The following is a 25,478-nucleotide window of genomic DNA, read 5'->3' as shown; positions in this document are numbered from 1 at the left end:
CACTCGCTCTCTGGGATTGGAAGCCTGTTCCTCGGTTTCTTCCCCTCTGGGAGCGGGCCACCACCTTCATGTCAGAGCCTGTCTTTTTTCTCTGACCTCGACACCTAGTTGTGTTACTAAGGTTTGCTTTCGGTGGCAAAACTTACCAGTATCAAGTTCTTTCTTTCGGCCTAGCAATTTCACCCCAAACTTTTACAAAGTGTGTTGATGCTGCTCAGGCTCCACTGCGACACCAGGGCATCCGCTTTCTAAATGATAATCGACGATTTGTTGACTCTGGCTCAATCAGACAAGACAGTGGTTCCACACCGAGATGTCGTTCTCGCCCATGTGTGAATGTTGGGGTTAAGAATAAATGCCAAGAAAAGTGTGCTTTCTCTATTACAGAGGACCACTTATAGTGTGGGATTCAACCACGATGCACACACAAATATCCCCTGCTCAGATCGAGTCGATCCAGCAGTCAAAGAAGTCAAAGAAGGCCGGTCACTCACTGTCAAGCAGTTTCAGAAACTATTGGGTTTGATGGCAGGTGCGTCCTGCTGTACATGAGATGCCTACAGTGGTGGCTCAGTGGAGGAACACACTTTGCATGATCAAGGTCAAGTGGTGATGCTTAAGTGCCTTTGATATGTGGAGAAAACCTTGTTTTTTTTGTTTCAGTGACCGTTGATGGGAGCTCCTCGTCGGCGTTTAATGCTAGAAACGGACGTGTTCCTCACCGGTTGGGGTGCGGACATGAGTGGCCACCCCATCTGCGGTCTGTGGCATGGTCGCCCTCTCATGTGGCACATCATCTGCCTGGAGATGCTTGCCATATTTCAAGTATTTATACATTTTCTCCCAGACCTAAGAAATCACCACGTGTTCGTGCACACCGACAACACAGCAGTGTTATCTTATATCAACCACCAAGGAGGTCTGCTCTCACTCCGATTGTATAAACTAGTGTACCAGATCCTTGTGTGGTCCCAGGGCAAACTCTGTTAATTGAGAGTAGTTCACATTCCTGGGCACCTCAATATGGAAGCAGACATCCTTTTGAGGCAGGAGCCGAGGACCAGGGAATGGAGGCTTCACCCCCGAGGTGGTGAAGCAGATATGTAGAATATTTGGCCAGGCCCGGGTGGATCTGTTTGCGGCTCAGATAACATTGCACTGTCCCCTTTGGTTCTCCCTGACTCATCTGGTTCCACTGGGGCTGGATGCTATGGTATAGGTCTGTATGCCTTTTCCCCAATTTCCCTGCTTCCGGGAATTCTGGAGAGAGTGCGCCGGGACGGGGTCCGTCTACTGTTAGTAGTCCCATTCTGGCCAGGTCGAGTATGGTTCTCAGACCTAATTTCCTTGCTCGACAGCTCTCCATGAGAGATTCCCATTAGGAGGGATCTCCTCTCACAGGCGGAGGGCACAATATTCCACCCCTGCCCGGAGCTGTGGAAGTTATGGGTGTGGCCTCTGAGGGGGCACAACTCATATCTTCCGGTCTCTCAGCCGAGGTCATTGAGACCATCCTCCAATCCAAAACTCCTTCCACAAGGAAACTGTACACCTTGAGGTGGAAACTTTTCACTTCTTGGTTCGGAGATCGCCAGCTTGACCCAGTCAAGACCCAGAAAACAATATATTGATTAAAATTTTCTAAAACACTTTTTGTTGGTAAAAGTCATATGCGAGTAGGCATCAACTATCATGAATATCATAGTGAAAAACGAACATTGCGTTGTTTACAAATGGCTTACTTAGAATAACATTTGACAATGGATTATCAAAGAATATTTGTTTTTTTTAACCCTCTGGAGTCGATTAATGCGGATACGCGTTATGAGTCATTTTCTCCCGATAACCCCGAAAAGAACTTAAATTACACTTTCAGTTTTAATCGTACAGATAAGAGCAATACATCAATCGAATCTGTAAAGGGTCTACTTTTTTTTGGATACAGACATAATAACAACAAACCTTTGTGCACTTATAAAATAAAGATAACAAACAAGGTGTGCTGTTTGCAGCCCTTGTCTGCACTGATCTTCATTTACAAACACGTCATTAAAATGAACTGTAACTCAGTGAATACTCAACGAAGAGACATGAGAGAGATATCTATAGAAAGCTTGACATGTCTACTTTTAAACTAAATAAGTGCTGCCGAAAACAGATATTCTGTGTTAAAGTAATCCATATGAAAACAACGCGATGTCCGTTTTTCATGTCTCCCTTCATTATATCTAATGTGACCACGCCCCCGCGCTGAACGTGCTATTCAGATTCAAACTGAAGCGCGCGGCTTGAATACGCTCATAACAGAAGACAACGCAGCCAGACTGTTCTTCAAGTTCTTTTAGTTTACTGTTTGCTTCGCGATGAGAGGAATAAGACATAATTAACCCGAAAAGATGTGATGTGGTTGAGTATTTGAGAAATGGATTTCCTCAGAAAAAAAAAGAATGAAGTACTTTATTCAGCAGAGATCATAAACATGAGTAAGTCTCTTTTTATTAATTTATATACTTTTACTAGTTTTCACACAACGTGTAAACATTTTACTAGTTAGACTTTTTCCAAAGACTTTTTCCAAACTATAATTCCTGACTAAATGTATAATCAAGTGAAACATTATGAAGTTTCAATAACAATACACAATATATACCATTCAAAAGCTTGATGTAAACAAATAAATGTAACTGTAACAAATGTAACAACAAATGGTGTTCTTTTAATGTATCCCCCCTAAAAAACCTGAAAAAATATTCTCAGCTCTTTTCAACATTAATAAGAAATAATAATAATAATAATAATAACAATACATTTTTTTTGTTGAAGAAAATAAGATTGTTAAAAGGATTTCTGAAGGATTGTGTGACTGGAGTAATGATGCAAAAAATTTGTTTGAAAGTCAGCTTTGATGGTTCCTAATATACTGTTTAACTGCTCTCCCAAGTGGATATTAAATTATGTTGTGGGATAATTAAATATATTATAAATAAACTACAAACATAAAATTATATACATTTATTTTGTCTTCACATTCTTTCTTGTAACTCCTTCCTCTCAGTGGCACAGATGACTGAAAGGCTCATTATTCATCTCATTATGCAGGCCTTTGTCTTCTCAGGTGTAAATCACTATGATATTCATGATAGTTGACGCCTACTCGCATATGACTTTTACCAACAAAAAGTGTCTTAGAAAATTTAAATCAATATATTGTTTTCTGTAAGTGAGTAAACAAGATGATTTTCACATAATTTAGAAAGAAAAATTCTAGGCTACAAGCTCCAGTTCTCAAAAATCCCGGGAACCAATGTTCTCTATGTGTTTGTTTTGCCTTATTCAAGTGTTTTAACATTTGTAGTTCTCTTACGAGAGCTCTCTCGTACTGCGTCTTAGCTAAGACGCTACGGGAAAAGTCTCTTTTCACGAAATACTGAAGCAAAAAATTATCCTTAATTTTGTATTTTTGTAAAGCGCATTTGCAGCAGTACACAGCCATAGGCGAGACGGCTCGTTCGCTCATTGGCTTGTTCTGCGGCAACTGCACAGCCTATCGAGCGCGGGCTGATGCAACATCAGACCAATAAGGGCGCTTCGCGCCCTTCTTGCCACTTCCCGCCGAAACGGGTGTGGCCCAACCTATAAAAGGAGCTCGAAAAGGCTGACTCACCTGATTTTTCATCTCTTCAGCGAAGCTCACGCATCGCTGGATCAGGGAGGAAGCAAGCGCCGTCTGAGAAAGCACATCAGCAGGACGAGCCATTCTGAAGCTGCTGGCATCGCCGCCTTCCATTGCCGTTCCTGCTGCGCTATCCGGCGCCTATATCCTTTCAATCCTGTTATATACAAGCTGTTCTTTATGTGTGTGTGTGTGTTCGCCCTGCGACACACACTCGTAAAAGAGCTCGCGTCTTTTTTAAGATGCCTTCCTGCGGCTCGTCAGAGCCCCACTCAGCGAGGGAGACCGGTACGTCATCTGTGTCTCCTGCCTGGGTGAAGATCATGCAGCGCTCGCTCGCTGACGGCGGATGCCCCCACTGCGAGCTGTTGCCATGGTGACTCTGAGGACTCGCCTGGCCTTTTTCTCTGAGCCTGCATTCTCCGCTGCGCTGAGGCGCCGTAAAAGCATCGCTTCCAGCGGATTCCGGAACCGTCTTCAGCTCAACCGAGCTCGCCGGTTCGCCCTGCTTCACCGGCCCCCCCCCTGCATCGCTTCCCGGTGGGCAGCGCCCGCTGTTTGCCGGCGCGTCGTCCGAGGAAGTCGATCTCAGGGCCGCGTCGGGGGAAGAGGACACGCGCTCTCTGCTGGCTTCGGGCAGTGATGGCTGGGCGAGCTCCGAGGATCTCGCGCCTTCTGCTCAGAAGCCCAGCAGACGAGCTGACATCGAGAAGGAGCCGGGCGAATGCTCGTGTTGGCCGCGATGTGTCTCGGCCGCGAGTGGTTTGCACCAGTGCCCCCCCCTCTCGTTCCCGGCTGGATGGTATTTCCCTTTCGGATGAGCGTACTTCTCAAAGCCCGCCTCATTTCTTCCTGAGCTTCACGAAGAGGTGGCGAAGGCTTGGAACGCTCCATATTCAGCACGAACTCGTTCGTCTGTCTCACTAGCATTCTCCACACTGATGATGCTAAAAACAGGAACTACCACTCACTTCCGCCGGTGGAACAGGCGATAGCGACGCACCTTTGTCCGCCCTCTGCTGGACGGCGGCAAAAGCGGTGTTGCCATCTAAAGCCTCCTGTGTGACGCTGCGTCGGCACTACTAACGATGGCTGCTTCATCGAAGCGCAGGTGTACGAGTTCCGCTGTGGCCGAGCTCTCACCCAAGCGCGCCGCTGTTTCAGTTCCAGGAATTGTGACTGTCTCAGCGTTTTCTGCAATGCGCAAGCCTGCACAGTTGCCCGCTTGCCTGCACACAAAAGCCGTTATCACAACAGCTTCAGCAACGCAGCTCGAGACCCCCGTTCTCGCTCTACTGGCCGTCGCCCCGCGCCGCGGGGACCGCGGCAGAGGATTACGGTGAGGCCGGGAGCCCCGAAGCCATCCTGGGAAAGCCATCTACGCATGCTGCATGACGCTGCGTCGGCACTACACACGATGGCTGCTTCATCGAAGCGCCGGTGTACGAGTTCTGCTGCGGCCGGGCTGTCACCGAAGCGCGCCGCTGTTTCAGTTTCCAGAGATTGTGACTGTTTCAGCGTTGTTTGCAATGCGCAAGCCTGTACGGTTGCCCGCTTGCCTGCACACGAAAACCGTTATCACGGCTACCCAGATATTTCCCGAAAAAGGTGTAATTTCTGGTGTCCCGGCCACGGCCGATGGTGCTATAAATGTAGTGACGATGCCCACTGCTCAGTGCCCATCTCCGCATATAAGCACAGCCCTTCACACAGGGCTCGCGCCTATAAAAGCGACTCAAGTCGATCACGCGCACTACATAGTAGACGTGCCCACTCCTCAGTGCCCACAATCACTATGTCACACGCGTCATGTGGTTTCTGTAAAAACGAAACCCGTGCACGTTCGTCCGGCCACGGCCGATGGTGCTATAAATGTAGTGACGATGCCCACTCCTCAGTGCCCATCTCCACATGTAAGCATAGCCCTGCACACAGGGCCTGCGCCCATAATGTCGACTCAAGTCGGTCGCGCACACTGCATAGTAAACGTGCCCACCCCTCAGTGCCCACAATTACTATGTCACACACGTCATGTGGTTTCTGTAAAAACGAAACCCATGCATGCTCGTCCGGCCACGGCCGATGGTGCTATAAATGCAGTGACGATGCCCACTACCCAGTGCCCATCTCCACATGTAAGCACAGCCCTGCGCACATAAGATCGACACAGATCGGTCGAGCGCGCCGCATAGTAAACGTGCCCACTTCCCAGTGCCCACATACACTATGTCACATACGGCGCGGGGCTTCTGTAAAAATGAGACCCGTGCACGTACATTCTGCACAGGCAGACAGCGAGTTGAAAGTGGTAAAAGTGCACACATGCAGCCCACGGTTACTCGCAGATATATCGAGTCCCACGGGACCCGCTCAGCCTCCCTCCAGTCGGTTAAGCGCCGGAACGGGGTCGAGGAAGAGTGATCTGCCCGCTGTGATCAGCGCGCTCCCCGCCTCAGATGCGCAGCACACTCGAGCGCCGCCGTTGCCCAGTCAACAGAGCGCGTTTCGCATCCAGCCCTTAGCCATTCATGCAGATGCATGGTCAGTGCTTCCAGGGGTTTCGGATTGGGTGCTAGGCATTATAAAGAGAGGCTACTCGCTACAGTTTTCTCGACGCCCACCGTGCTTTTCAGCGCGCGTCGAAACTACGGTCAAAACAGAAGTAGCACACATACTTCGGGCCGAAATATCAAAACTGTTGAGCAAAGGGGCTGTAGAGCCTGTGTCTCAAAGCGAGGGGGGGCTGTACAGCAGATACTTTCTGGTGCCCAAGAGAGACGGGGGTCTCCGGCCCATACTGGATCTAAGACAGCTGAACGGGCATTGATGAAACACAGTTTCAAAATGTTCACGACCAGGAAGCTCCTCGCGCAGATTCGCAGAGGGGACTGGTTCATGTCAATAGATCTGAAGGACGCGTATTTTCAAATACAGATAGCGTCAAACCACAGGCGATATTTGAGATTCGCCTTCGAGGGCCAGGCATACCAGTTTGCAGTCCTGCCATTCGGCTTGTCCGTAGCTCCTCGTACGCTTACGAGGTGCATGGATGCAGCGCTCGCTCCTCTTAGACTCAGAGGCACACGAGTGCTGAATTATTTGGACGACTGGCTGGTTCTGGCCCGGTCATGAGCGGAGCTCATGGACCACAGAGCCGTTTTACTCGATCACCTCGAGAAGCTCGGCCTCAGTGTCAATTGGGTGAAGAGTTCGCTGAACCCCAGTCAGACGATCCTGTTTCTGGGTATAGTTCTGAACTCGTGTTCCATGACGGCGCGGCTGTCACCACAGCGCGCGATGGGCATTCAGCGTGCAGTGAGTTCTTTCCGCTGTGGCGCGACTGTGTCGCTCAAACACTGTCAAAAGATGCTGGGTTTCATGGCCTCAGCATCTCCGGTTCTGCGGCTGGGCCTGCTCCGCATGCGCCCCCTGCAGTTCTGGCTGAAGGCTCGGGTGCCGCGCAGAGCGTGGGCGTCTGGCCGGCTGCATTTCAAGGTCGATCAGAGCTGTGTTGCGGCTCTAGCACCTTGGACAGCGAACGGCTGGTACCGATCAGGTGTAAGCCTGGGGACTTCCCCGAGTGTGAAAATGGTGTCGACGGACGCCTCCACTTCGGGATGGGGAGCGCTGCTCGAAGGCAGACCGTCCTTTGGCCTATGGTCAGAACGGGAAAAGCTCCATCATATCAACTGCCTGGAAATGCTGGCAGTGGAGAATGCGCTGACGCGCTTTTGTCCCCATATCAAGGATCACCACGTCGTAGTCCGTTCGGACAACATGTCCGTGGTGTCCTACATAAATCGCCAGGGCGGTCTCGGGTCCCGAAACCTGTACAGGCTGACGGAACGCCTCCTGATTTGGGCTCAACGCAACGTGCGCTCGCTGAGAGCGGTGCATGTGCCTGGACTGCAGAATCTGGGTCCAGACAGGCTGTCCAGAGGCAATGTCCCTACGGGAGAATGGTCTCTACACCCGCAAACAGTTCGGCTGTTGTGGGAGAGATTTGGCATGGCGGAGGTGGACCTCTTTGCGTCCCACGGAAACGCTCACTGCCCCACATTCTTTTCCAAGAACGAAAGCGCGCTGTCACGGAAATGGCCGTGCTGCCCGCTTTATGCGTTCCCTCCCGTCTCCCTCCTTCCGCAGGTGATAGAACGGGTGAGAGAAACGAGATGTTCAATACTGCTTGTGGCACCTCTTTGGAAGAACCATCCATGGTTCCCAGATTTGATGCAATTAGCAGATGTCGCCCCATGGCCGGTACCGTTGAGGAGAGATCTCCTCTCGCAGGCCAGGGGCTCGATTTGGCACCCTCGACCGGAGTTGTGGTCCCTCCATGTATGGGCACTCAACGGTTACCTGCTGATCTCGCAGGGGGAGTGCTAAATACCATCACTCAGGCTAGAGCTCCGTCGACACGACGTCTGTATGCCTCGAAGTGGTCGGTGTTCTCCAGCTGGTGCACAGCTCGAGGTTATTCACCCCTTAGTTGTGAGGTGACGGAGGTCCTCTCCTTCCTACAGGAGCTGTTGGATAAGGGCAGAGCCCCATCCATGCTCAAAGTTTATGTGGCGGCCATCGCGGCGTTTTCTGAAACGGCGTCCGGTCAGTCAATAGGAAGGAACGATTTAGTCATCCGGTTCCTCAGAGGAGCTAGGAGGCTGAATCCTCCCAGACATCCGTCAGTCCCTATGTGGGACCTCGCGGCGGTTTTGGAGGCCTTGAAGGGTCCCCCTTTTGAGCCTATCCAATCGGTTAGCCTTCAGCATCTGTCGTTCAAGACAGTATTCTTGTTGGCTCTCGCTTCTGTGAAGCGTGTGGGTGATTTGCACGCGCTCTCGGTGAGCCAGTCGTGCTTGGAGTTTGGGCCCAATGACTCAAGGGTCATACTCAAACCTAGGCACGGTTATGTGCCGAAATCCCTCAACACACCGTTTCGGGCTCAGGTTATTGCCCTGTCTGCCCTGCCGGTGTCAGGGGAGGATGGAGACTCGAGTCTTCTTTGCCCTGTCAGGGTTTTAAGAGCTTATGTGTCTCGCTCTGCTGCCTCTCGGCAGACGGAGCAGCTATTTGTCTCGTTCGGTGGACGTTCCAAAGGAATGGCTGTTTCGAGACAGACTCTATCCAGATGGATAGTTGACGCCATAGCGTTAGCTTACGCTTCCAGGGGCCTTCAGTGCCCGTTGGGCGTCAGAGCACACTCCACAAGAGGCGTCGCCTCGTCGTGGGCGTGGTCTACTGGGATCTCCTTGCAGGATATATGTATGGCGGCGGGTTGGGCCTCGCCGTCTACATTTATCAGGTTCTATAACCTGGAGGTTCCCGCCTTGCAAGCAAGGCTGCTGTCGGTATAGAAGAATCAGGGCCCTGAGGGGAATTCTGAATTCATGAGCGCTAGGCGCTGCCGACTGTTATATGGGCAGTATTGCGTAAGACCCGCATTGCCACATTGGTCAGGCCTTGCCTCGGCTGTGTGATGTCATATTGCCGCATCTACGGATGCTGCTAGATATGGGACGGAGGGTTTTTCCCCCTTTTTTCTGTCCCGGACTCTCTGTGAGTCCCTCAGGTGACTGTGCACTGTAAATCCTGGGCGTTGCTTCAGGTTTATCGGTGTGTGATCCCTGCGCGCACGGCGTTTTACATCGGGTTCCCGTAGCGTCTTAGCTAAGACGCAGTACGAGAGAGCTCTCGTAAGAGAACGTACTCGGTTACTAAACGTAACCTCGGTTCTCTCTAGAAGAGCGAACGAGTACTGCGTTCTCTGCCGTGCGTACGATTCACTCTGGTTCGCTTCGGCGATGAAATAAATCAGGTGAGTCAGCCTTTTCGAGCTCCTTTTATAGGTTGGGCCACACCCGTTTCGGCGGGAAGTGGCAAGAAGGGCGCGAAGCGCCCTTATTGGTCTGATGTTGCATCAGCCCGCGCTCGATAGGCTGTGCAGTTGCCGCAGAACAAGCCAATGAGCGAACGAGCCGTCTCGCCTATGGCTGTGTACTGCTGCAAATGCGCTTTACAAAAATACAAAATTAAGGATAATTTTTTGCTTCAGTATTTCGTGAAAAGAGACTTTTCCCGTAGCGTCTTAGCTAAGACGCAGTACTCGTTCGCTCTTCTAGAGAGAACCGAGGTTACGTTTAGTAACCGAGTACGTTTTTCACTAACCACGCATACCATTTTTTTTCTCAAAAACACAATCATGTACGTACAATAATTTCACATATATTACAGCCCAGTTTGTGCTGATTACAGTGAGATTAGACTTTACCCATTTAGATATTTATAAGAAACTGAAAAAAGCACAAATGTCAGGGCATGACAAAACTTCTCCAGGCCCCAAAAATACACTTAGACTCCAAAGGAGTAATGGGCATTCTCGTTCCCTGCCATAACCCTGGCTTATCAGGCACAGGATGTGCCCTAACCATTCAGTTTGCGAGTTAGCTCAACTACAAGTGTTGCATCTTCCTGGGCTCTGGCTCATGGTGCCTTTCTGACAGCTATTTGTAGAGCTGTGGGCTGGGTGACCCCTAACACGTTCGCTACATTCTAAAGCCTTTGTGTAGATTTGGTATCCTCCAGGATTCTCACCTCAAACGGGTAGTGGCAATGAGAGGCCCCGGTTAGTGTTGGCTTGCTAAAACTGCTCCAGAATGTCCATACGGTAGACCCTGTTGAGATCCTCTATCACCCTCAGCAGCAGGTCACGGCGGAGCGTCCAATGCCAGGCCTTCATGATAAATCCGTGAGAATTGTGGAAGTCTTGGTTCCATATTGAGACCTAAGCGGTACTCGTATGTGTATAGCCCATGGTATAGCCTTAGTTTCCCCGGTAGACTTCTGCCTTCCCAAGAGGGTTTTAATCACTTCAAATTTCTCAAGTAATTTCTCAAGTAACTTCTTTGATGAGGAACTTCTAAAGTTACTGCTAAATTCAGAAAAAAAACATAGGTGTTAATTATAGGACCTAAAAACTCTGCACGTAATAACCTAGAACGCTGTCTTAGACTTGATGGCTGCTCTGTCAATTCTTCGTCATCAGTTAGGAACCTAGGTGTGCTATTTGATAGCATCTTTCCTTAGAAAGCCACATTACTAGCATTTGTAAAACTGCATTTTTCCATCTCAAAAATATATCTAAATTACGGCCTATGCTCTCAGTGTCAAATGCAGAAATCTTAATCCATGCTTTTATGACCTCAAGGTTAGATTATTGTAATGCTTTATTGGGTGGTTGTTCTGCACACTTAGTCAACAAACTCCACTTAGTCTAAAATGCAGCAGCTAGAGTTCTTACTACAACCAGGAAGTATGACCATATTAGCCTGGTCCTGTCAACACTACACTGGCTCCCTATCAAACATTGTATTATTATAAAGCCCTGAATGGTTTAGCACCTCCGCATTTGAACGCGTTCTTGTTACACTATAATCATCCACGCCCGCTGTGATCTCAAAACTCAGGCAATATGATAATACCTAGAATATCAAAATCAACTGCAGGCGGCAGATCCTTTTCCTATTTAGCACCTAAACTCTGGAATAACCTACCTAACATTGTTCGGGAGGCAAACACACTCTTGCAGTTTAAATCTAGATTAAAGACCCATCTCTTTAACCTGGTTTACACATAAAACACTAATATGCTTCTAATATCCAAATCCATAAACATTTTTTAGGCTGCATTAATTAGGTAAACCGGAACCGTGAACACTTCCCATAACACCTGATGTAGTTGCTACATCATTAGAAGAATGGCATCCATGCTAATATTAGTCTGTTTCTCTCTTATTCCGAGGTCACCGTAGCCACCAGTTGCAGTCTGTATCCAGATCAGAGGGTCACTGCAGTCACCCAGATCCAGTACGTTTCCAGATCAGATGGTGGATCAGCACCTAGAAAGGACCTCTACAGCCCTGAAAGACAGCTGAGACCAGGACTAGAGCCCCAGATACAGATCCACTGTAAAGACACTGTCTCAGATGACCACCAGGACAAGACCACAGGAAACAGATGATTCTTCTGCACATTCTGACTTTACTGCAGCCTGGAATTGAACTGCTGGTTTTGTCTGGTCAGAAGAGAACTGGCCCCCAACTGAGCCTGGTTTCTCCCAAGGTTTTTATCTCCATTATGTCATCAATGGAGTTTTAGTTACTTTGCGCAATATTTTTTTGTTTAAAGTGCTATATAAATTACTCGGGAGTCAGCCGGTCCAAACTCTGGGCACTAATCGTCAACCAAAAATGCATGCAGGTCCCCTACCCTCTTGATGGAGGCCAGTGCAAGCATGAGCAGAGTTTTAATTGAAAGAAACTTTAGCTCAACTGAATGTAAAGTCTCAAATGGGCCCTGCTATAGTGATTTAAGCCCTAGAGACAGGTCCCAAGAGGGTATAGAGGTGGGCCGGGAAGGATTTAACCTCCTGGCCCCTCTAAGGAACCTGATGATGAGGTCAGGCTTACCTAAAGACTTTCCATTCGCTGGGTCATGGTACGCAGAAATAGTGGCAACCTTTTGAGGGTGGAGCCCTTGCTGCAGAATGGAAAGCATGACTGCAATCAGCATCTTTGGGGGTCCTCTCTGCCAGAAGAACACCACTCGACAAACATGTTTTACTTTAAGGCATAAGCGTGTCTCTTAGACAGTGGTTTTGCCAAAGTGATGGTGTTCACTACCTCCTAGAGTAGGTCACCTAGAACCTCTGCCAAACAGTGCCCCATCTCTGAGTCAGTAGATCTTTCCTCAGAGGAGTTGGCCAAGGAGGGGCTGTCACTAGGAGCACTAGTTCACAGAACCAGGTCAGAGAGGGCCAATGTGGGAGAAGTGTCTGTGCGAGAAGGCTCACTTGGGGAAACGCATATTTGCGTAGGCCCTGATGCCAGCTGCATGCCAGTGCGTCTGTGCCGAGTGTTCCCTCGGTCAGGCAGAAATGCACGGGTGAAACGTCATCCTTATAAGGACGATCAGTCGTCTTTACAAAGATGCACCCGTTAAGCTCTTTTAGAGAAATCTGCTCGTTAGGAAACTCTATTTTAGTGCTGAGGCGCACAGGGGAATTGGCCTTTTTTAACACGACAGGGGATAGTGCAGCCTGAAGTGCACAACCCACTCAATTCGGGAACAACCACCGCTGAAGCGCCATCTTGCCAACACACAAAGCTTCAGAGAGCATGCTGAGCTCGTAGTTCACAGAAGACACAGTTGAGCATGGTATGGATTGCAACTGCTGCCTTATTATACTCACGTTGTGATCAGCTGCATAATTGTATTCCAATGTGCACTGGCTCATTTAGTTTACACTCGAAGTAGATTGTTCTATCGAAGCAATATCCCAATTTTGCCGGTCGACGTGACGACGAGAGTGACCGACTGAAAGGGAACGAGGGTTACCTTACGTAACCAAAATGTCACATACGTAACCTGGGATGTACTCCCACAGTATTGATCCCACTGGCATAAATTTGTTCTTGATTTAATCACAACTCACTTAATTTTGATCTATATATATATCTATATCTATCTATCTATCTATCTATCTATCTATATATATATATATATATATATTGCAGTGTAGAAACACACTGAACCAAAATACTTTCCATAATGTAATCTGTCTAGTTCTTTTAATAATATATCACATCACATTTAAAACACACCATTCAGAGCATCACTATCTAATCTATAATTTAAAATGCTCTTGTTTACTCCAACTACAGTCTCACAACAAGTAAATAAATAAACTTTTACTTTGTGAACAAATGCATAAAAAGTTGATGACCTTTAAACCGGCCATAAGTAAAACCCCATGTCTGCATTTGACAAGAGACAGCAGTGTTGTGTTTGTGTTGATCTAAAGTTCACGAGTCATGGGCTCTCGTGAGCATGTTGTCACGGTGACATTGAGAGGGTCTCTCTTGGTCTGAGTGCATGCTTGGCCATCTGTTCTGCTGGCATGATGCCGTGCCAACAGGGGGCAGAGGAAGAGAGTGCTTCATCTTCTGAATGCAGTGTGTGTGTGTGTGTGTATGTGTGTTTGTGTGTGTGAGGATACGCAGGCCAGCAGGAGGACGGATGGTCAAATGTGTTTTCCATTGAGTCATCATAAGCATGAGGTTTCTGCAGTCCTGCCGTGACTTGGCTTTCACTTTTGTTTCCAAAGTCAGGGCTATGATTCACTTTCTGTCCCGTTTTAGTGTTGAAATCACTGTGCGTAATGAGTTGAGTGTACAGTAGCATGTGCGCATCAGTCTTATTTTAGTATCACTGCAACATTATCACAGCTTTCGTTACTATTTTGGATTTGTTTTTTGTTTCTTTTTCTTTTTTTTTCCATTTTAATTTTAGTTTAGTTTAATTTAAGTTTTTGGAAATTTTGTTGTCTTTTTATCATTTTAGTTGTCTTTTTTAAATATATATATAGTTTTTATTAATTTTAGTTTTAGTTATTTTAGCAAGTCATGTTCAAATAAAAGTGAGAAATGTTGCCTTGGTAACTAGCTTAAAATAAGTTGAAGTTTTATGTATGTTATATTTTAGTTAACATTTATTTCAAGTAAATTTTTATTTTCATTTTAGTTAATAATACCACTGTCATATATATATATATATATATATATATATATATATATGTGTGTGTGTGTGTGTGTGTGTGTGTGTGTGTGTGTAGTTGTAGTTTGTTCCGAACAGTGAAACTGAGCTCTGTTCTTCAGAACAATCCACCAGCTCCTGCAGATTCTTCAGTTTTCCAGCATATTTTGCATATTTGCATACACTTTCAAAGATTTTGATTTTCAAATAATTTTTTTTCACCCTGAGAACAATTGAGGGTCTCAAACACAACTATTATAAAAGGTTCAAACATTCACTGATGCTCCAGAAGGAAACACAATGCATTAGGCCGCGGGGTGAAAACTTTTTGAATTTGAAAAATTAATTTAAATTGTAATTCATTAGTTTTCCGGGAAACATGCAAGTATAAAATATATTTCTACAAAATCAGAAACATTTGGACATCTTCATCGTGTTCAAAAATTTTCACCCCTGGCTCTTAAAGGGATAGTTCACTTTCAAATTAAATTTTGATATGTTTTAGCTTACCTCAAGGACATCCAAGATGTAGGTGTCTTTGTTTCCGCAGTGGTTTCCATTTTATATTTTTAGGTCAAAACGTTCTTGTCTGTGACCGATATAATGGAGGTCTATGGTCACCACCTTAATTAGTCCAAATTAAACAATTCCCCATCGTAAGTACACATTGATGATCTAAGACACGAAACGAGCGGTTTGTGTAAGAAAACAAACAGTATTTATATAGTTTTTATCTTTTGTACACAACCACGTCCAACTGATCTGAGGGCGCGCGTGCTTCCTGATGTGTGACGTGCGCACACGCTCTGGCTTAGTCTGCGCAAGCGTGAAAAATGCCGGAAGTGATCTCTCGCGCGTGTACATCACTCATTGTTTACTGTTTACCAAACGATACGCCACCAATCTGCACTGTCTGAAATATAATGCAGTAATTGTAATTAATACATTTGTTTATAATGCACCCTATAATCGTTGCGATTATAATAAACACAACACATTACTCACTCTATTGACAGCGTGCCATTGGGTCCCTCTGGCATTGGACGTCGCCTCCAGTTTATACATAGCAAACAAAACACAACGTTTAAAACGCTGCGTATCAACAGCGGAGAAAACTCAGGATCTTTAATCAGGCAGGTGTGTGATGCGATACTGTCAATGTCCTCGTCGTCGTCTTGTAGATGTGACATTGCTATGTTCAATTCGTGACAACATATGCTCTCCACTTCTGTTGGCATCTCAAAACACTTGCTACTAAAACAGCACCAATTTTGAAGAGATCTCTGTCTCTCGGAGGCTTGAAGACGTCTGTTGATATATTGAAATCGTCTTCCATTGCAATTTCCTGTACATATATGTTTAGATTTTCACAGTGAAAGGTAACACTTCCGAAATCTCTGTGTAAACCATAGACAGTAACTGTAAAAAAATGAGTGACATTCATGCGCGAGAGATAACTTCCGGGACTTTCCGCACTTGCTCAGACTAAGCCAGAGCGCGCGCAAACGTCACACGAAAACAGGAAGCACGTGCGCCCTCAAATCAGTTGGACATGGTTGTGTACAAGAGGTAAAAAACGATATAAATACTGTTCGTTTTCTTACACAAACCACTTGCTTCATGTCTTAGGTCATCAATGTGTACTTACGATGGGGAATTGTTTCATTTGGACTCCTCTGTGCATGTTCTTTGAGGTGGTGACCATAGACCTCCATTATATGAGTCACAGACAAGAACAGTTTGACCTAAACATATCAAAATGGAAACCACTGCGGAAACAAAGACACCTACATCTTGGATGCCCTTGAGGTAAACTAAAACATATCAAAATTTAATTTGAAAGTGAACTATCCCTTTAATGGATCATGTTTCCTTTTGGAGCATAAATTAATTTTTGAACCCTTTTCAATAGTTGTGTTTGAGTCCCTCAATTGTCCTCAGTGTAAAAAGATGGATTTCAAAATCTTACAGTCACTGCTGGAAAGGGTTCAAATATGCAAAAGATGATGTAAAACTGAAGCAGGACATGGAGGATTTTTTGGAAGAACAGTGCTTAGTTTAACAGTTCAGAACAAATAAGGTAATCATGAAAAGCCATTAAAAAAAAAAAAACTTTTTAAAGTTTGTTATGTTAAAATTATGTAAGCATATTTTATGTATAATATCTTGGACATAATATTTATGAAATGTAATTGTTGTCATTATTATTATATGTTTCTGGACTGACTGTTTTATTATAAATACCAGATCATACTCATTTCTGTGTATACAATTCCTGAGAAGCAGTGGATTGACAGGTTGACAGCCAAAACATTAACCCTGGTGCATGTGTGTTTAAATTAAGTGTCATCGTCTCACCGTATCTCCGTCCTGTCCAGCGGTGCCGTTCATCGGTGGAGTAATGCCCACCTCCACACTTGAGCTGTTTGGCAGATTTTTATCTGTAACACAATCAGAAAGGTAATGAGGAAGTTTTTTTTTGTTGTTGTTTTTTTTACTAAATGGCCAGATTAAGTCCCCACATAAATCCTTCTAAGGCAGATCTAGCACCTTTAGCTGCTGTTTATTCAGAACCTCACACTATGAGTGCCACATTTGTAGAATGCTAATTTAAAAGGCCTGGAAATTTACATTTTAAACTTCTCATATAGTTCCATTCAAGCCCTCACAAATGTAGCCTACCTTTATATGTTACAGTATTTTCTTTTTTTTTAAGGGATCTGAAAGATTAGCACATTCTAGCTAATGTATATGTCTAAAACAACATTGTATTATCACGGTGGGTTTGTTAGCGGAGAATTACTGGCAAAAAAGGAGAGAGTGCAGCAGATGGGTTTGAAAGGGTTAAAGATGTTCTGTGGTCACATCAAAGCTGCACTCAACCACCCTGCTTTTGATGCTAATATGCTAATATGGAACTGTTACCATAATCTCCAACTTGAAATGAAACTCCTTGTGCACATTCATTACAAACAGTATTATAGGATTAAGTTATATTTAGATACTTGCTTTCATTTCTACATTTGTATAAAGTGCTCAAGTAAACATAAGGAGATTTTGGCACCTGATCAAATTGGACAGAGATTGGAAAAAGCTGGTTCTTGTTCACTTCATCAAATGATTTAACATGCAATGGCAAATTTAACAAAGCTAGACACAGGTTCAGTACATAATTTACTGTGTGAGGTCACTTTACCTCACAAATCCTTTTTTTTTTTATACTGACACTTACCAGCAACTCCATTCGAGTCCTCCACTTGGCACTTCTTTTTGGCAATATTTTGAAGGACGGATGCCTTCTCGCGAAATTTTCCTACAAAAAAAAAAAAACATCCAGAAAAATTGTGAATGATTTGGAAAAACCAATTTTCCCAGCTAAGTGAGCTTGTTTCATTATCCCCTTAACTGTCACTCACATTTTTGAACATTGACTTTGTAGTGCACGATCCAAACTTAAATTTGTATAATTCATGAATGAAAATGAGATTTTAAGTTTTCAGTCAATATATAATTTCTGATGATTTCTAAAATGTGACAGAGAAAAAGGCAACAAATAAGTCTTTTTTTTAAACAAAGGTCAAAACTCCAGTTATAATTTACATTTTTGAGGGTGCACTCTTGTCATAAATTAATCGATTACTTTTCCTACATAATTTTTAACTAAGAATATTGGTAAAATATATATTTGAGAGTCTTAGACCTTTCCAACGATATATAGTTTGTCAAGATTAGATTAGATTGAATTGTAATATAGTGAAGTAAATGTAGGCGTCCCACAGAGGGGACGGGTGACAGTTAACAGGTTTATACTCACTAGATATGAAATGGAAACAAAGTAAAGCACACGTTAACCTACTGTACATCTCTTGTAAAAAACAAATAGTGTGCTTAATTGCAAAATGTATTTTTTTAACTATGCTTGTAGATAATCACTTTAATAACACATTCTGTTTCTTCACACAGTTAAATACACTTTTTAAAAGAGAACTTCATAATGTCAAATTACAACATTTTAGTGCTTTAAAACACACTTATGTGTTGACTGTCATACTAAAGCACATTTAAAGTAATTGATTAGACTTGTTTTTACTTCGATTTCACCTTTAAAATGAATATATTTTGAACGTAATTTACTAGATTGCTATTTACTGTATTATAAATGTGAAGTTTCAAATATATTCAAATGTCTGACATTCAAGTTCAATAGAAATATAACAGAAATTATTTCAAAGACAATAGAAGTAACTATGAAAGCACATATAAAGATGTAATTAAGTCATATGTAAGTGCATTGAAATCAATCTAAAGTTGAGCAAATTGCATAAATTTAAAATTTTTCTTTTATTTGCAATAAACATGCAATTAAGTGTCTACATTAAGTATACACTTAAGTATGCTCTTTTAAAGTATTGTCATCACATCATAAGTACTTATTTTGCTACAGTGTACTTCTGTTTCACAAGGTTATCACTGAGCAGACTTTACAGATACCAAATACTGTAGTTTAAATGTATATAGCTACTTTTATAATAATTAATATTAGTTTGTGAGTGAGCCCTAAAGAAAATAACACTTAATCACTATGTTTTAGTGAAAGCAGTCACTCCAGCATGTGTAATAAACATTAACACCCTTAAACTCAATCTATATTTACTATTTAGCACTGCCTCTTATAAAAAGGTCAAAATACAATTTGACCTTTATTGCCACCTTCAAACCAACAGCACAGTAAACACAGATGCTTGCAGCTGGTTTAAGAGATTAGAGACAAAGTCTATAACTCAGCATGACGAAAGCAGCACCAGACCCATGAAGCAAACATCATTACGGTTGCAAGTGGAATTAAAATCTTGGGCGGTCAAACACAAACAGCGGCAGCTTGTTCCTGTCTCGTTCTGTGTGTGTTCGAATTAAACTGCATGTGCACGAGCTTGCATTAAAGCAATGAACTTAATGTGTGATGGGTTGGTCTCACTTCACTAATGGAGAACATCATGATCAGTGAAAGTCTTTGAGCTTCCTTGAGATATCACTGACTCTGATTGGCTGATAGACAGACTGTCCTGTCTGGCTCGATTGGTGCGGTGACCCCGATCAACACGCACATGTATTTTATGTGACCTACATATCATTAACACACCTGGAACGTCTTGGATATAAAGTGGCTTTGGAGATTGAACTAAGTAGGTTTGTGTTGTTTGTGCTTGTGGTCTAGTAAGGATAGTTAGTAGACAGGGCAGATTTCAGTTTCTCTGAACAGGAGAGGTTATTTGAGTTTCTCAAAATCACAGCAAATATTCCCTTCTGAAAAGAAGTACTCATAGAAAAAAGTACTTATTACAGAAATAATATACAGGTGCTTCTCAATAAATTAGAATGTCAGGGAAAAGTTCATTTATTTCAGTAATTCAACTCAAATTGTGAAACTCATGTATTAAATACATGCAGTGCACACAGACTGAAGTAGTTTAAGTATTTGGTTCTTTTAATTGTGATGATTTGGGCTCACATTTAACAAAAACCCAATCTCAACAAATAAGAATACTTCATAAAACCAATAAAAAAATAAAACAATTAGTTGGCCTTCTGGAAAGTATCTTTACTTACTGTACATGAACTTAATACTTGGTAGGGGCTCCTTTTGCTTTAATTACTGCCTAAATTCGGCGTGGCATGGAGGTGATCAGTTTGTGGCACTGCTGAGGTGGTCTGGAAGCCCAGGTTTCTTAGACAGTGGCCTTCAGCTCATCTGCATTGTTTGGTCTCTTGTTTCTCATTTTCCTCTTGACAATAGCCCACAGATTCTCTCTGGGGTTCAGGTCTGGTGAGTTTGCTGGTCAGTCAAGCACACCAACACCATGGTCATTTAACCAACTTTTGGTGCTTTTGGCACTGTGGGCAGGTGCCAAATCCTGCTGGAAAATGAAATCAGCATCTTCAAAAAGCTGGTCAGCAGAAGGAAGCATGAAGTGCTCCAAAATGTCTTGGTAAACGGGTGCAGTGACTTTGGTTTCCAAAAAACACAATGGACCAACACCAGCAGATGACATTGCACCCCAAATCATCACCGACTGTGGAAACTTAACTCTGGACTTCAAGCAACTTGGGCTATTAGCTTCTCCACCCTTCCTCCAGACTCTAGGACCTTGGTTTCCAAATTAAAAACAAAACTGGATCTCATCTGAAAAGAGGATTTTGGACTAATGGCAACAATCGAGTTCTTCTTCTCCTGAACCCAGGTAATACGGCTCTGACGTTGTCTGTGGTTGAGGAGTGGCTTAACAAGAGGAATATGACAACTGTAGACAAATTTCTTAACATGTCTGTGTGTGGTGGCTCTCGATGCCTTGACCCCAGCCTTAGTCCATTCCTTGTGTAGTTTACTCAAATTCTTGAATCCAGTTTTCTTGACAATCCTCATAAGGTTCAGTTCTCTTGGTTGGTTGTGCATCTTTTTCTTCCACACTTTTTCCTTTCCACTCTACTTTCTGTTAACATGCTTGGATACAGCACTCTGTGAACAGCCAGCTTCTTTGGCAATGAATGTTTGTGGCTTACCCTCCTTGTGAAGGGTGTCAATGATTGTCAGAGACCATTTTGAAGTCTCAGGAAACCTTTGCAGGTGTTTTGAGTTGATTAGCTGATTGGCATGTCACCATATTCTAATTTGTTGAGATTGTGAATTGGTGGGTTTTTGTTAAATGTGAGCCAAAATCATTACAGTTAAAAGAACCAAAGACTTAAACTACTTCAGTCTGTGTCGCTGAATTTATTTAATACGTGAGTTTCACAATTTCAGTTGAATTACTGAAATAAATTAATTTTTCCTCGACATTCTAATTTATTGCGACGCACCTATACTTACATGCACAATTAATGTAAGGTTTTCAAACAGTTGCATGTTTAATCAAATTATATATATATATATATATATATATATATATATATATATATATATATATATATATATAGTACAGACCAAAAGTTTAGACACACCTTCTCATTCAAACAGTTTTCTTTATTTTCATGACTATGAAAATTGTAGAGTTACACTGAAGGCATCAAGGGCTATTTGACCAAGAAGGAGAGTGATGGGGTGCTGCGCCAGATGACCTGGCCTCCACAGTCACCGGACCTGAACCCAATCGAGATGGTTTAGGGGTGAGCTGGACCGCAGACAGAAGGCAAAAGGGCCAACAAGTGCTAAGCATCTCTCGGGGAACTCCTTCAAGACTGTTGGAAGACCATTTCAGGTGACTACCTCTTGAAGCTCATCAAGAGAATGCCAAGAGTGTGCAAAGCAGTAATCAAAGCAAAAGGTGGCTACTTTGAAGAACCTACAATATGACATATTTTCAGTTGTTTCACACTTTTTTGTTATGTATATAATTCCCTATATAATTCCACATGTGTTAATTCATAGTTTTGATGCCTTCAGTGTGAATCTACAATTTTCATAGTCATGAAAATAAAGAAAACTCTTTGAATGAGAAGGTGTCCAAACTTTTGGTCTTTACTGTATATATATATATATATATATATATATTAAATGCAATTTGCTGAACTTCAGAGAGTGTTTTCTTTTTTGGCCCACTTAAGTAGGACTTGTTATATGTAATTTCATAATTACTTTGATTGTCTGTTAAATATGGTTAAAGTACTGCTGAATGTACTGACAATCATTTATGAGTCAAAATGTAATGATTTCAGACAATTTTGGAATTAAATGCAATTAAATAAAAATGCATCATTGTTAACATTTTATTAAATCCAACTTTAGAGTGATATGACTCACATAAGATCTTTATATTTTCATAATTACTTTTGTTGTCTCAAAGTTAAATATATTTTAGAATAATTTAAGTGAAATATATTTGCTATTGAATACTTTGCAATGATAAAAAGTTGCAACTTAATTTAAAATAAATCAACTTGAAACATAATATTGAATAATACACTATAATACACTAGGTAAAATTAGTATATTAGTTCTTTGCATGTGCTTTGTATGTTAGACAACACATCAAAATAAGTGTACTTCTTTCAAAAATAACAGAAATGTATTAAAACATAATAGTTTGAAATTTACTTTATAGTAATACTTATTTGACATTATTTTGACATATATAAGTGTACTTAAGTGTGTTAAGAAAGTATTTCCCTTCAAGTCACTTATGTAGCCTTTATTTCATTATTTTTTTTATTATCTGAAAATGCAGTTGTTTAATAAATACTCTCTCTGTCTCTCTCTCTAAGATTTTAAATACACTGCAATGGTGCATTCAATTCAATTAAGTGCACTTCTTCTTCTTCTTCACAGGCGTTTTCTGTAGACAGGTATTGTCCAGGTTATTTTTAGGTTGCTCTGAATACAACCAGAGCTTCTCTAAATAGAGTCAGATGAAATATTTACTCATGTACCATCCCTTGCTGAATGTTACAACTTCAAAGTCTGTTTAGTACGGAGGAGGGAACTAAAATTAGAAGCTCGTCACTCTGTGTAACACACACACAAACTCAAAGAGACCTAAGCAATTCAGCCATAACCGATGTCTCCGAAGTGGCATTATTGCGTTAGTGAGACGTGTGGGAGAGAGAGAGAGAGACGGGCTGTTTGTTATTATTGCATTATCCATCGCATAACTCTAGTTATAGAATGACTCACTCTCGGTCTCAACACCGTGACGTACGTTTCTTACCATCTATTTCTGTGTGTCTGAATGCAGTTGGCTGTTTTATCTGACTCTTGGGGATTGCTGAGGGGTTACAGACGGTGACGAGTAATGCAAAAAACTGTGTACATTCCACCCACCGTTCTGGCAAATGCATTTTATAGACTATTAAAAACACTCTTTCGTTAATGCATGGATGTGTTTATTGAAACAGGATGTTTGGGAAGGATATTTTACAAAAGTCATTAATCATGGCTTGCTACTTAATAGTCAGGTGATATTAGAAAAGAGACTTTCGCAGTCTTTAAAGCATATGTTTGGACATGTTCATTACTGGCTGAATCCTGAATATTTACATCCACTTTCCTTAAAGAGAAAATCTGCTAAAGGTTATGTTATAATTCAAATGCAAGAAAATTCAAATTTTAACCCTAAATTCACTATATTCAATACATTTCTAAAGCCTTTAAATGATCAATATGATCAAAAGTTTACTTACTGAGACACATTATTGAAGATATAGTGTGATGAATAATATTTCATCGTTTTATGTCAGTATCTGATATACTGTTATAAAGGGCTCACTGCATTTATATAAAAATGAATCCCTTATAAACAAACAAGGACACACTTTCAAAGAACAACCAACAAATAAATAAATAAATCAATGATAGGGATGAAAGAAAACAACCGTGAAAATTCAAAATGATACTAAATTAGGGATAAAACCTACGATTTGCACTTATGTGAGTGAAATCTCGGCAAGAGGGTCATGAAACTAAAAATGGAGAAGAAACTTCTCTCTCAAACACACATAAACAAACGGCATCGTGGGTAGAGAGGTGAAGAGAACGAGAGAAATGAGGGATGACAGAAAGAGTCTTACCTTCCTCGGTCATTGAGTGATAATATTTTAGCTTGCCATAAGTCCCCAGCTCTACAATATCACACATAGAGACAAAGGTAAGGAAACACACGCTGGCACACGTCCACCAAAACACACACACGAATATATAAGTGTAAGGGAGAACGAGGAGGTGATGTGGCCAAAATAAATCTCTCTCTAGGCCGGTCTCACAGATACAGAGCCCCGCACATGACATGCAAGAAAAATAAATAAATTGTGCGCACGATTTACTAATTCGTTCCCTTAATTTACTAAAGCGTGCAAACATTTACTATTGCGTTCACTCGATTTGCTAAATTGTGTGCACGTTTTAGTACATTGAGGGAACGAATTAGTAAATCTTGCACACGATTTAGCCTTATATTTTTTCCTGCTTGTCATGTGCGGGGCTCCGTACACAGACATAAGTGCAAAACAAATGAACAAAAAGACAAAGAGGAGGAGAAATAAAAGGCTTACACTGAGATGAACACTGTGAGTGATGTGTCATGATGCAGCTACATTTTTACTTTATTTGATCAAAAACAGAATAAAAAAATGTGGAATATTATTACAGTTTAAAATAACTGTTTTATATGTTAATATGCATTAAACTTTAATTTATTTCTGTGATCAGAGCTGTATTTTCATCATCATTCCTCCAGTCTTCAGTGTCACATGATCTTCAGAAATCAATCTAATATACTGATTTGCTGTTCAATAAACATTTCTGATTATTTGTATTATTACAAACAGGTTGATTGATCTGCATAACAATCTGACTCATTCTTCCCATCGATAATCTGCTATTCTCAAACCAAGCAAAGACCTTTTTTTACACTATTTTCATTTTACTGTTGATCTGACTGCTGATTGGTCGGTGGTTAGAGGTCACTCTGTCATGACCTTTAGCTTCAACACAGTGGACATGCTGTGAAAAACGAAAACAAATATTCATAATAATAATAAAAATGCTCGCTCTACAATCCATTATTTTAAACACTTACTTCGATTATACTTTATATATTATACTTGACTGATCTGAATGGGAATTTAATATTTAATTGAGGATATTGCATCTAAAATAAATGTTAGATTCATGTAGCATATAATATACAATGCTTCAATGTAATGCATTTTTTTATCACTAATAGTATTTCTGCCATAAAGAAAATTCAGTGGTTTTATTTATTATTCTACTTCAGAGATGACATAAACATGTTGTTGTCCAGCGGTGACCTTGTAGAATGACCTCTGCACTGCTGACCGCTCATCCCAGCGGCGCAAAGCTTTTAACATCGATTCAGCCGGGACGGGTGTGTGACGCTACGTAATAAAGGTCACATGAAAGCCCCGAACAGACGCGCCTGCGATCAGTGGAAGAGCGTCTTTATGAATATGTGCAGACGCATCGCTCCGAACAGAGAGCAACTGTTTGTCTGGCGAGAGGTCGAGCTCAATCATCAATACAAACCGCCACACAAGAGGTCAGACGCACACACACACACGTTTCATTTGTCGTGTCTGAGAAGTGGGAAAGCTTGTGCACTGTGTGTCTGTGTGTGAAGAGAAGCGATGTGGAAAACCAGGCTCTAGTCATTTATTATGTGCTCAATATCAATTAATGACTTATGCAATTCATCAGTTCCTCTCCAGAA

At 42.5% G+C, this 25,478-nt stretch overlaps 1 protein-coding gene and 1 long non-coding RNA gene across 8 annotated transcripts in view; one reads left to right on the top strand and one right to left on the bottom strand.

Annotated features, from left to right (window-relative positions):
* LOC132127750 (uncharacterized) overlaps positions 1 to 25,478 on the top strand; it is a 461,390-nt gene that overhangs the window by 329,672 nt on the left and 106,240 nt on the right. The window lies entirely within an intron of this gene.
* Positions 1 to 25,478, bottom strand: part of LOC132127632 (sodium/potassium/calcium exchanger 2-like) — a 61,415-nt gene that overhangs the window by 10,131 nt on the left and 25,806 nt on the right. For 4 of the 6 annotated variants that reach the window (XM_059539611.1, XM_059539621.1, XM_059539627.1 and 1 more), the window contains 2 exons: positions 17,495 to 17,575; positions 16,621 to 16,703 (listed from right to left, as the gene is read on the bottom strand). In XM_059539611.1, the coding sequence (XP_059395594.1) occupies positions 16,621 to 16,703; positions 17,495 to 17,575 (164 nt within the window). Of the gene's footprint in view, positions 1 to 16,620; positions 16,704 to 17,494; positions 17,576 to 23,820; positions 23,872 to 25,478 lie in introns of all 6 variants that reach the window. The other 2 variants (XM_059539594.1, XM_059539603.1) reach the window with 1 other exon arrangement.

This window comes from Carassius carassius, chromosome 3 (assembly GCF_963082965.1).
Source record: "Carassius carassius chromosome 3, fCarCar2.1, whole genome shotgun sequence".
NCBI lineage: Eukaryota > Metazoa > Chordata > Actinopteri > Cypriniformes > Cyprinidae > Carassius > Carassius carassius.
This window is presented reverse-complemented; position numbering and strand designations above follow the sequence as displayed.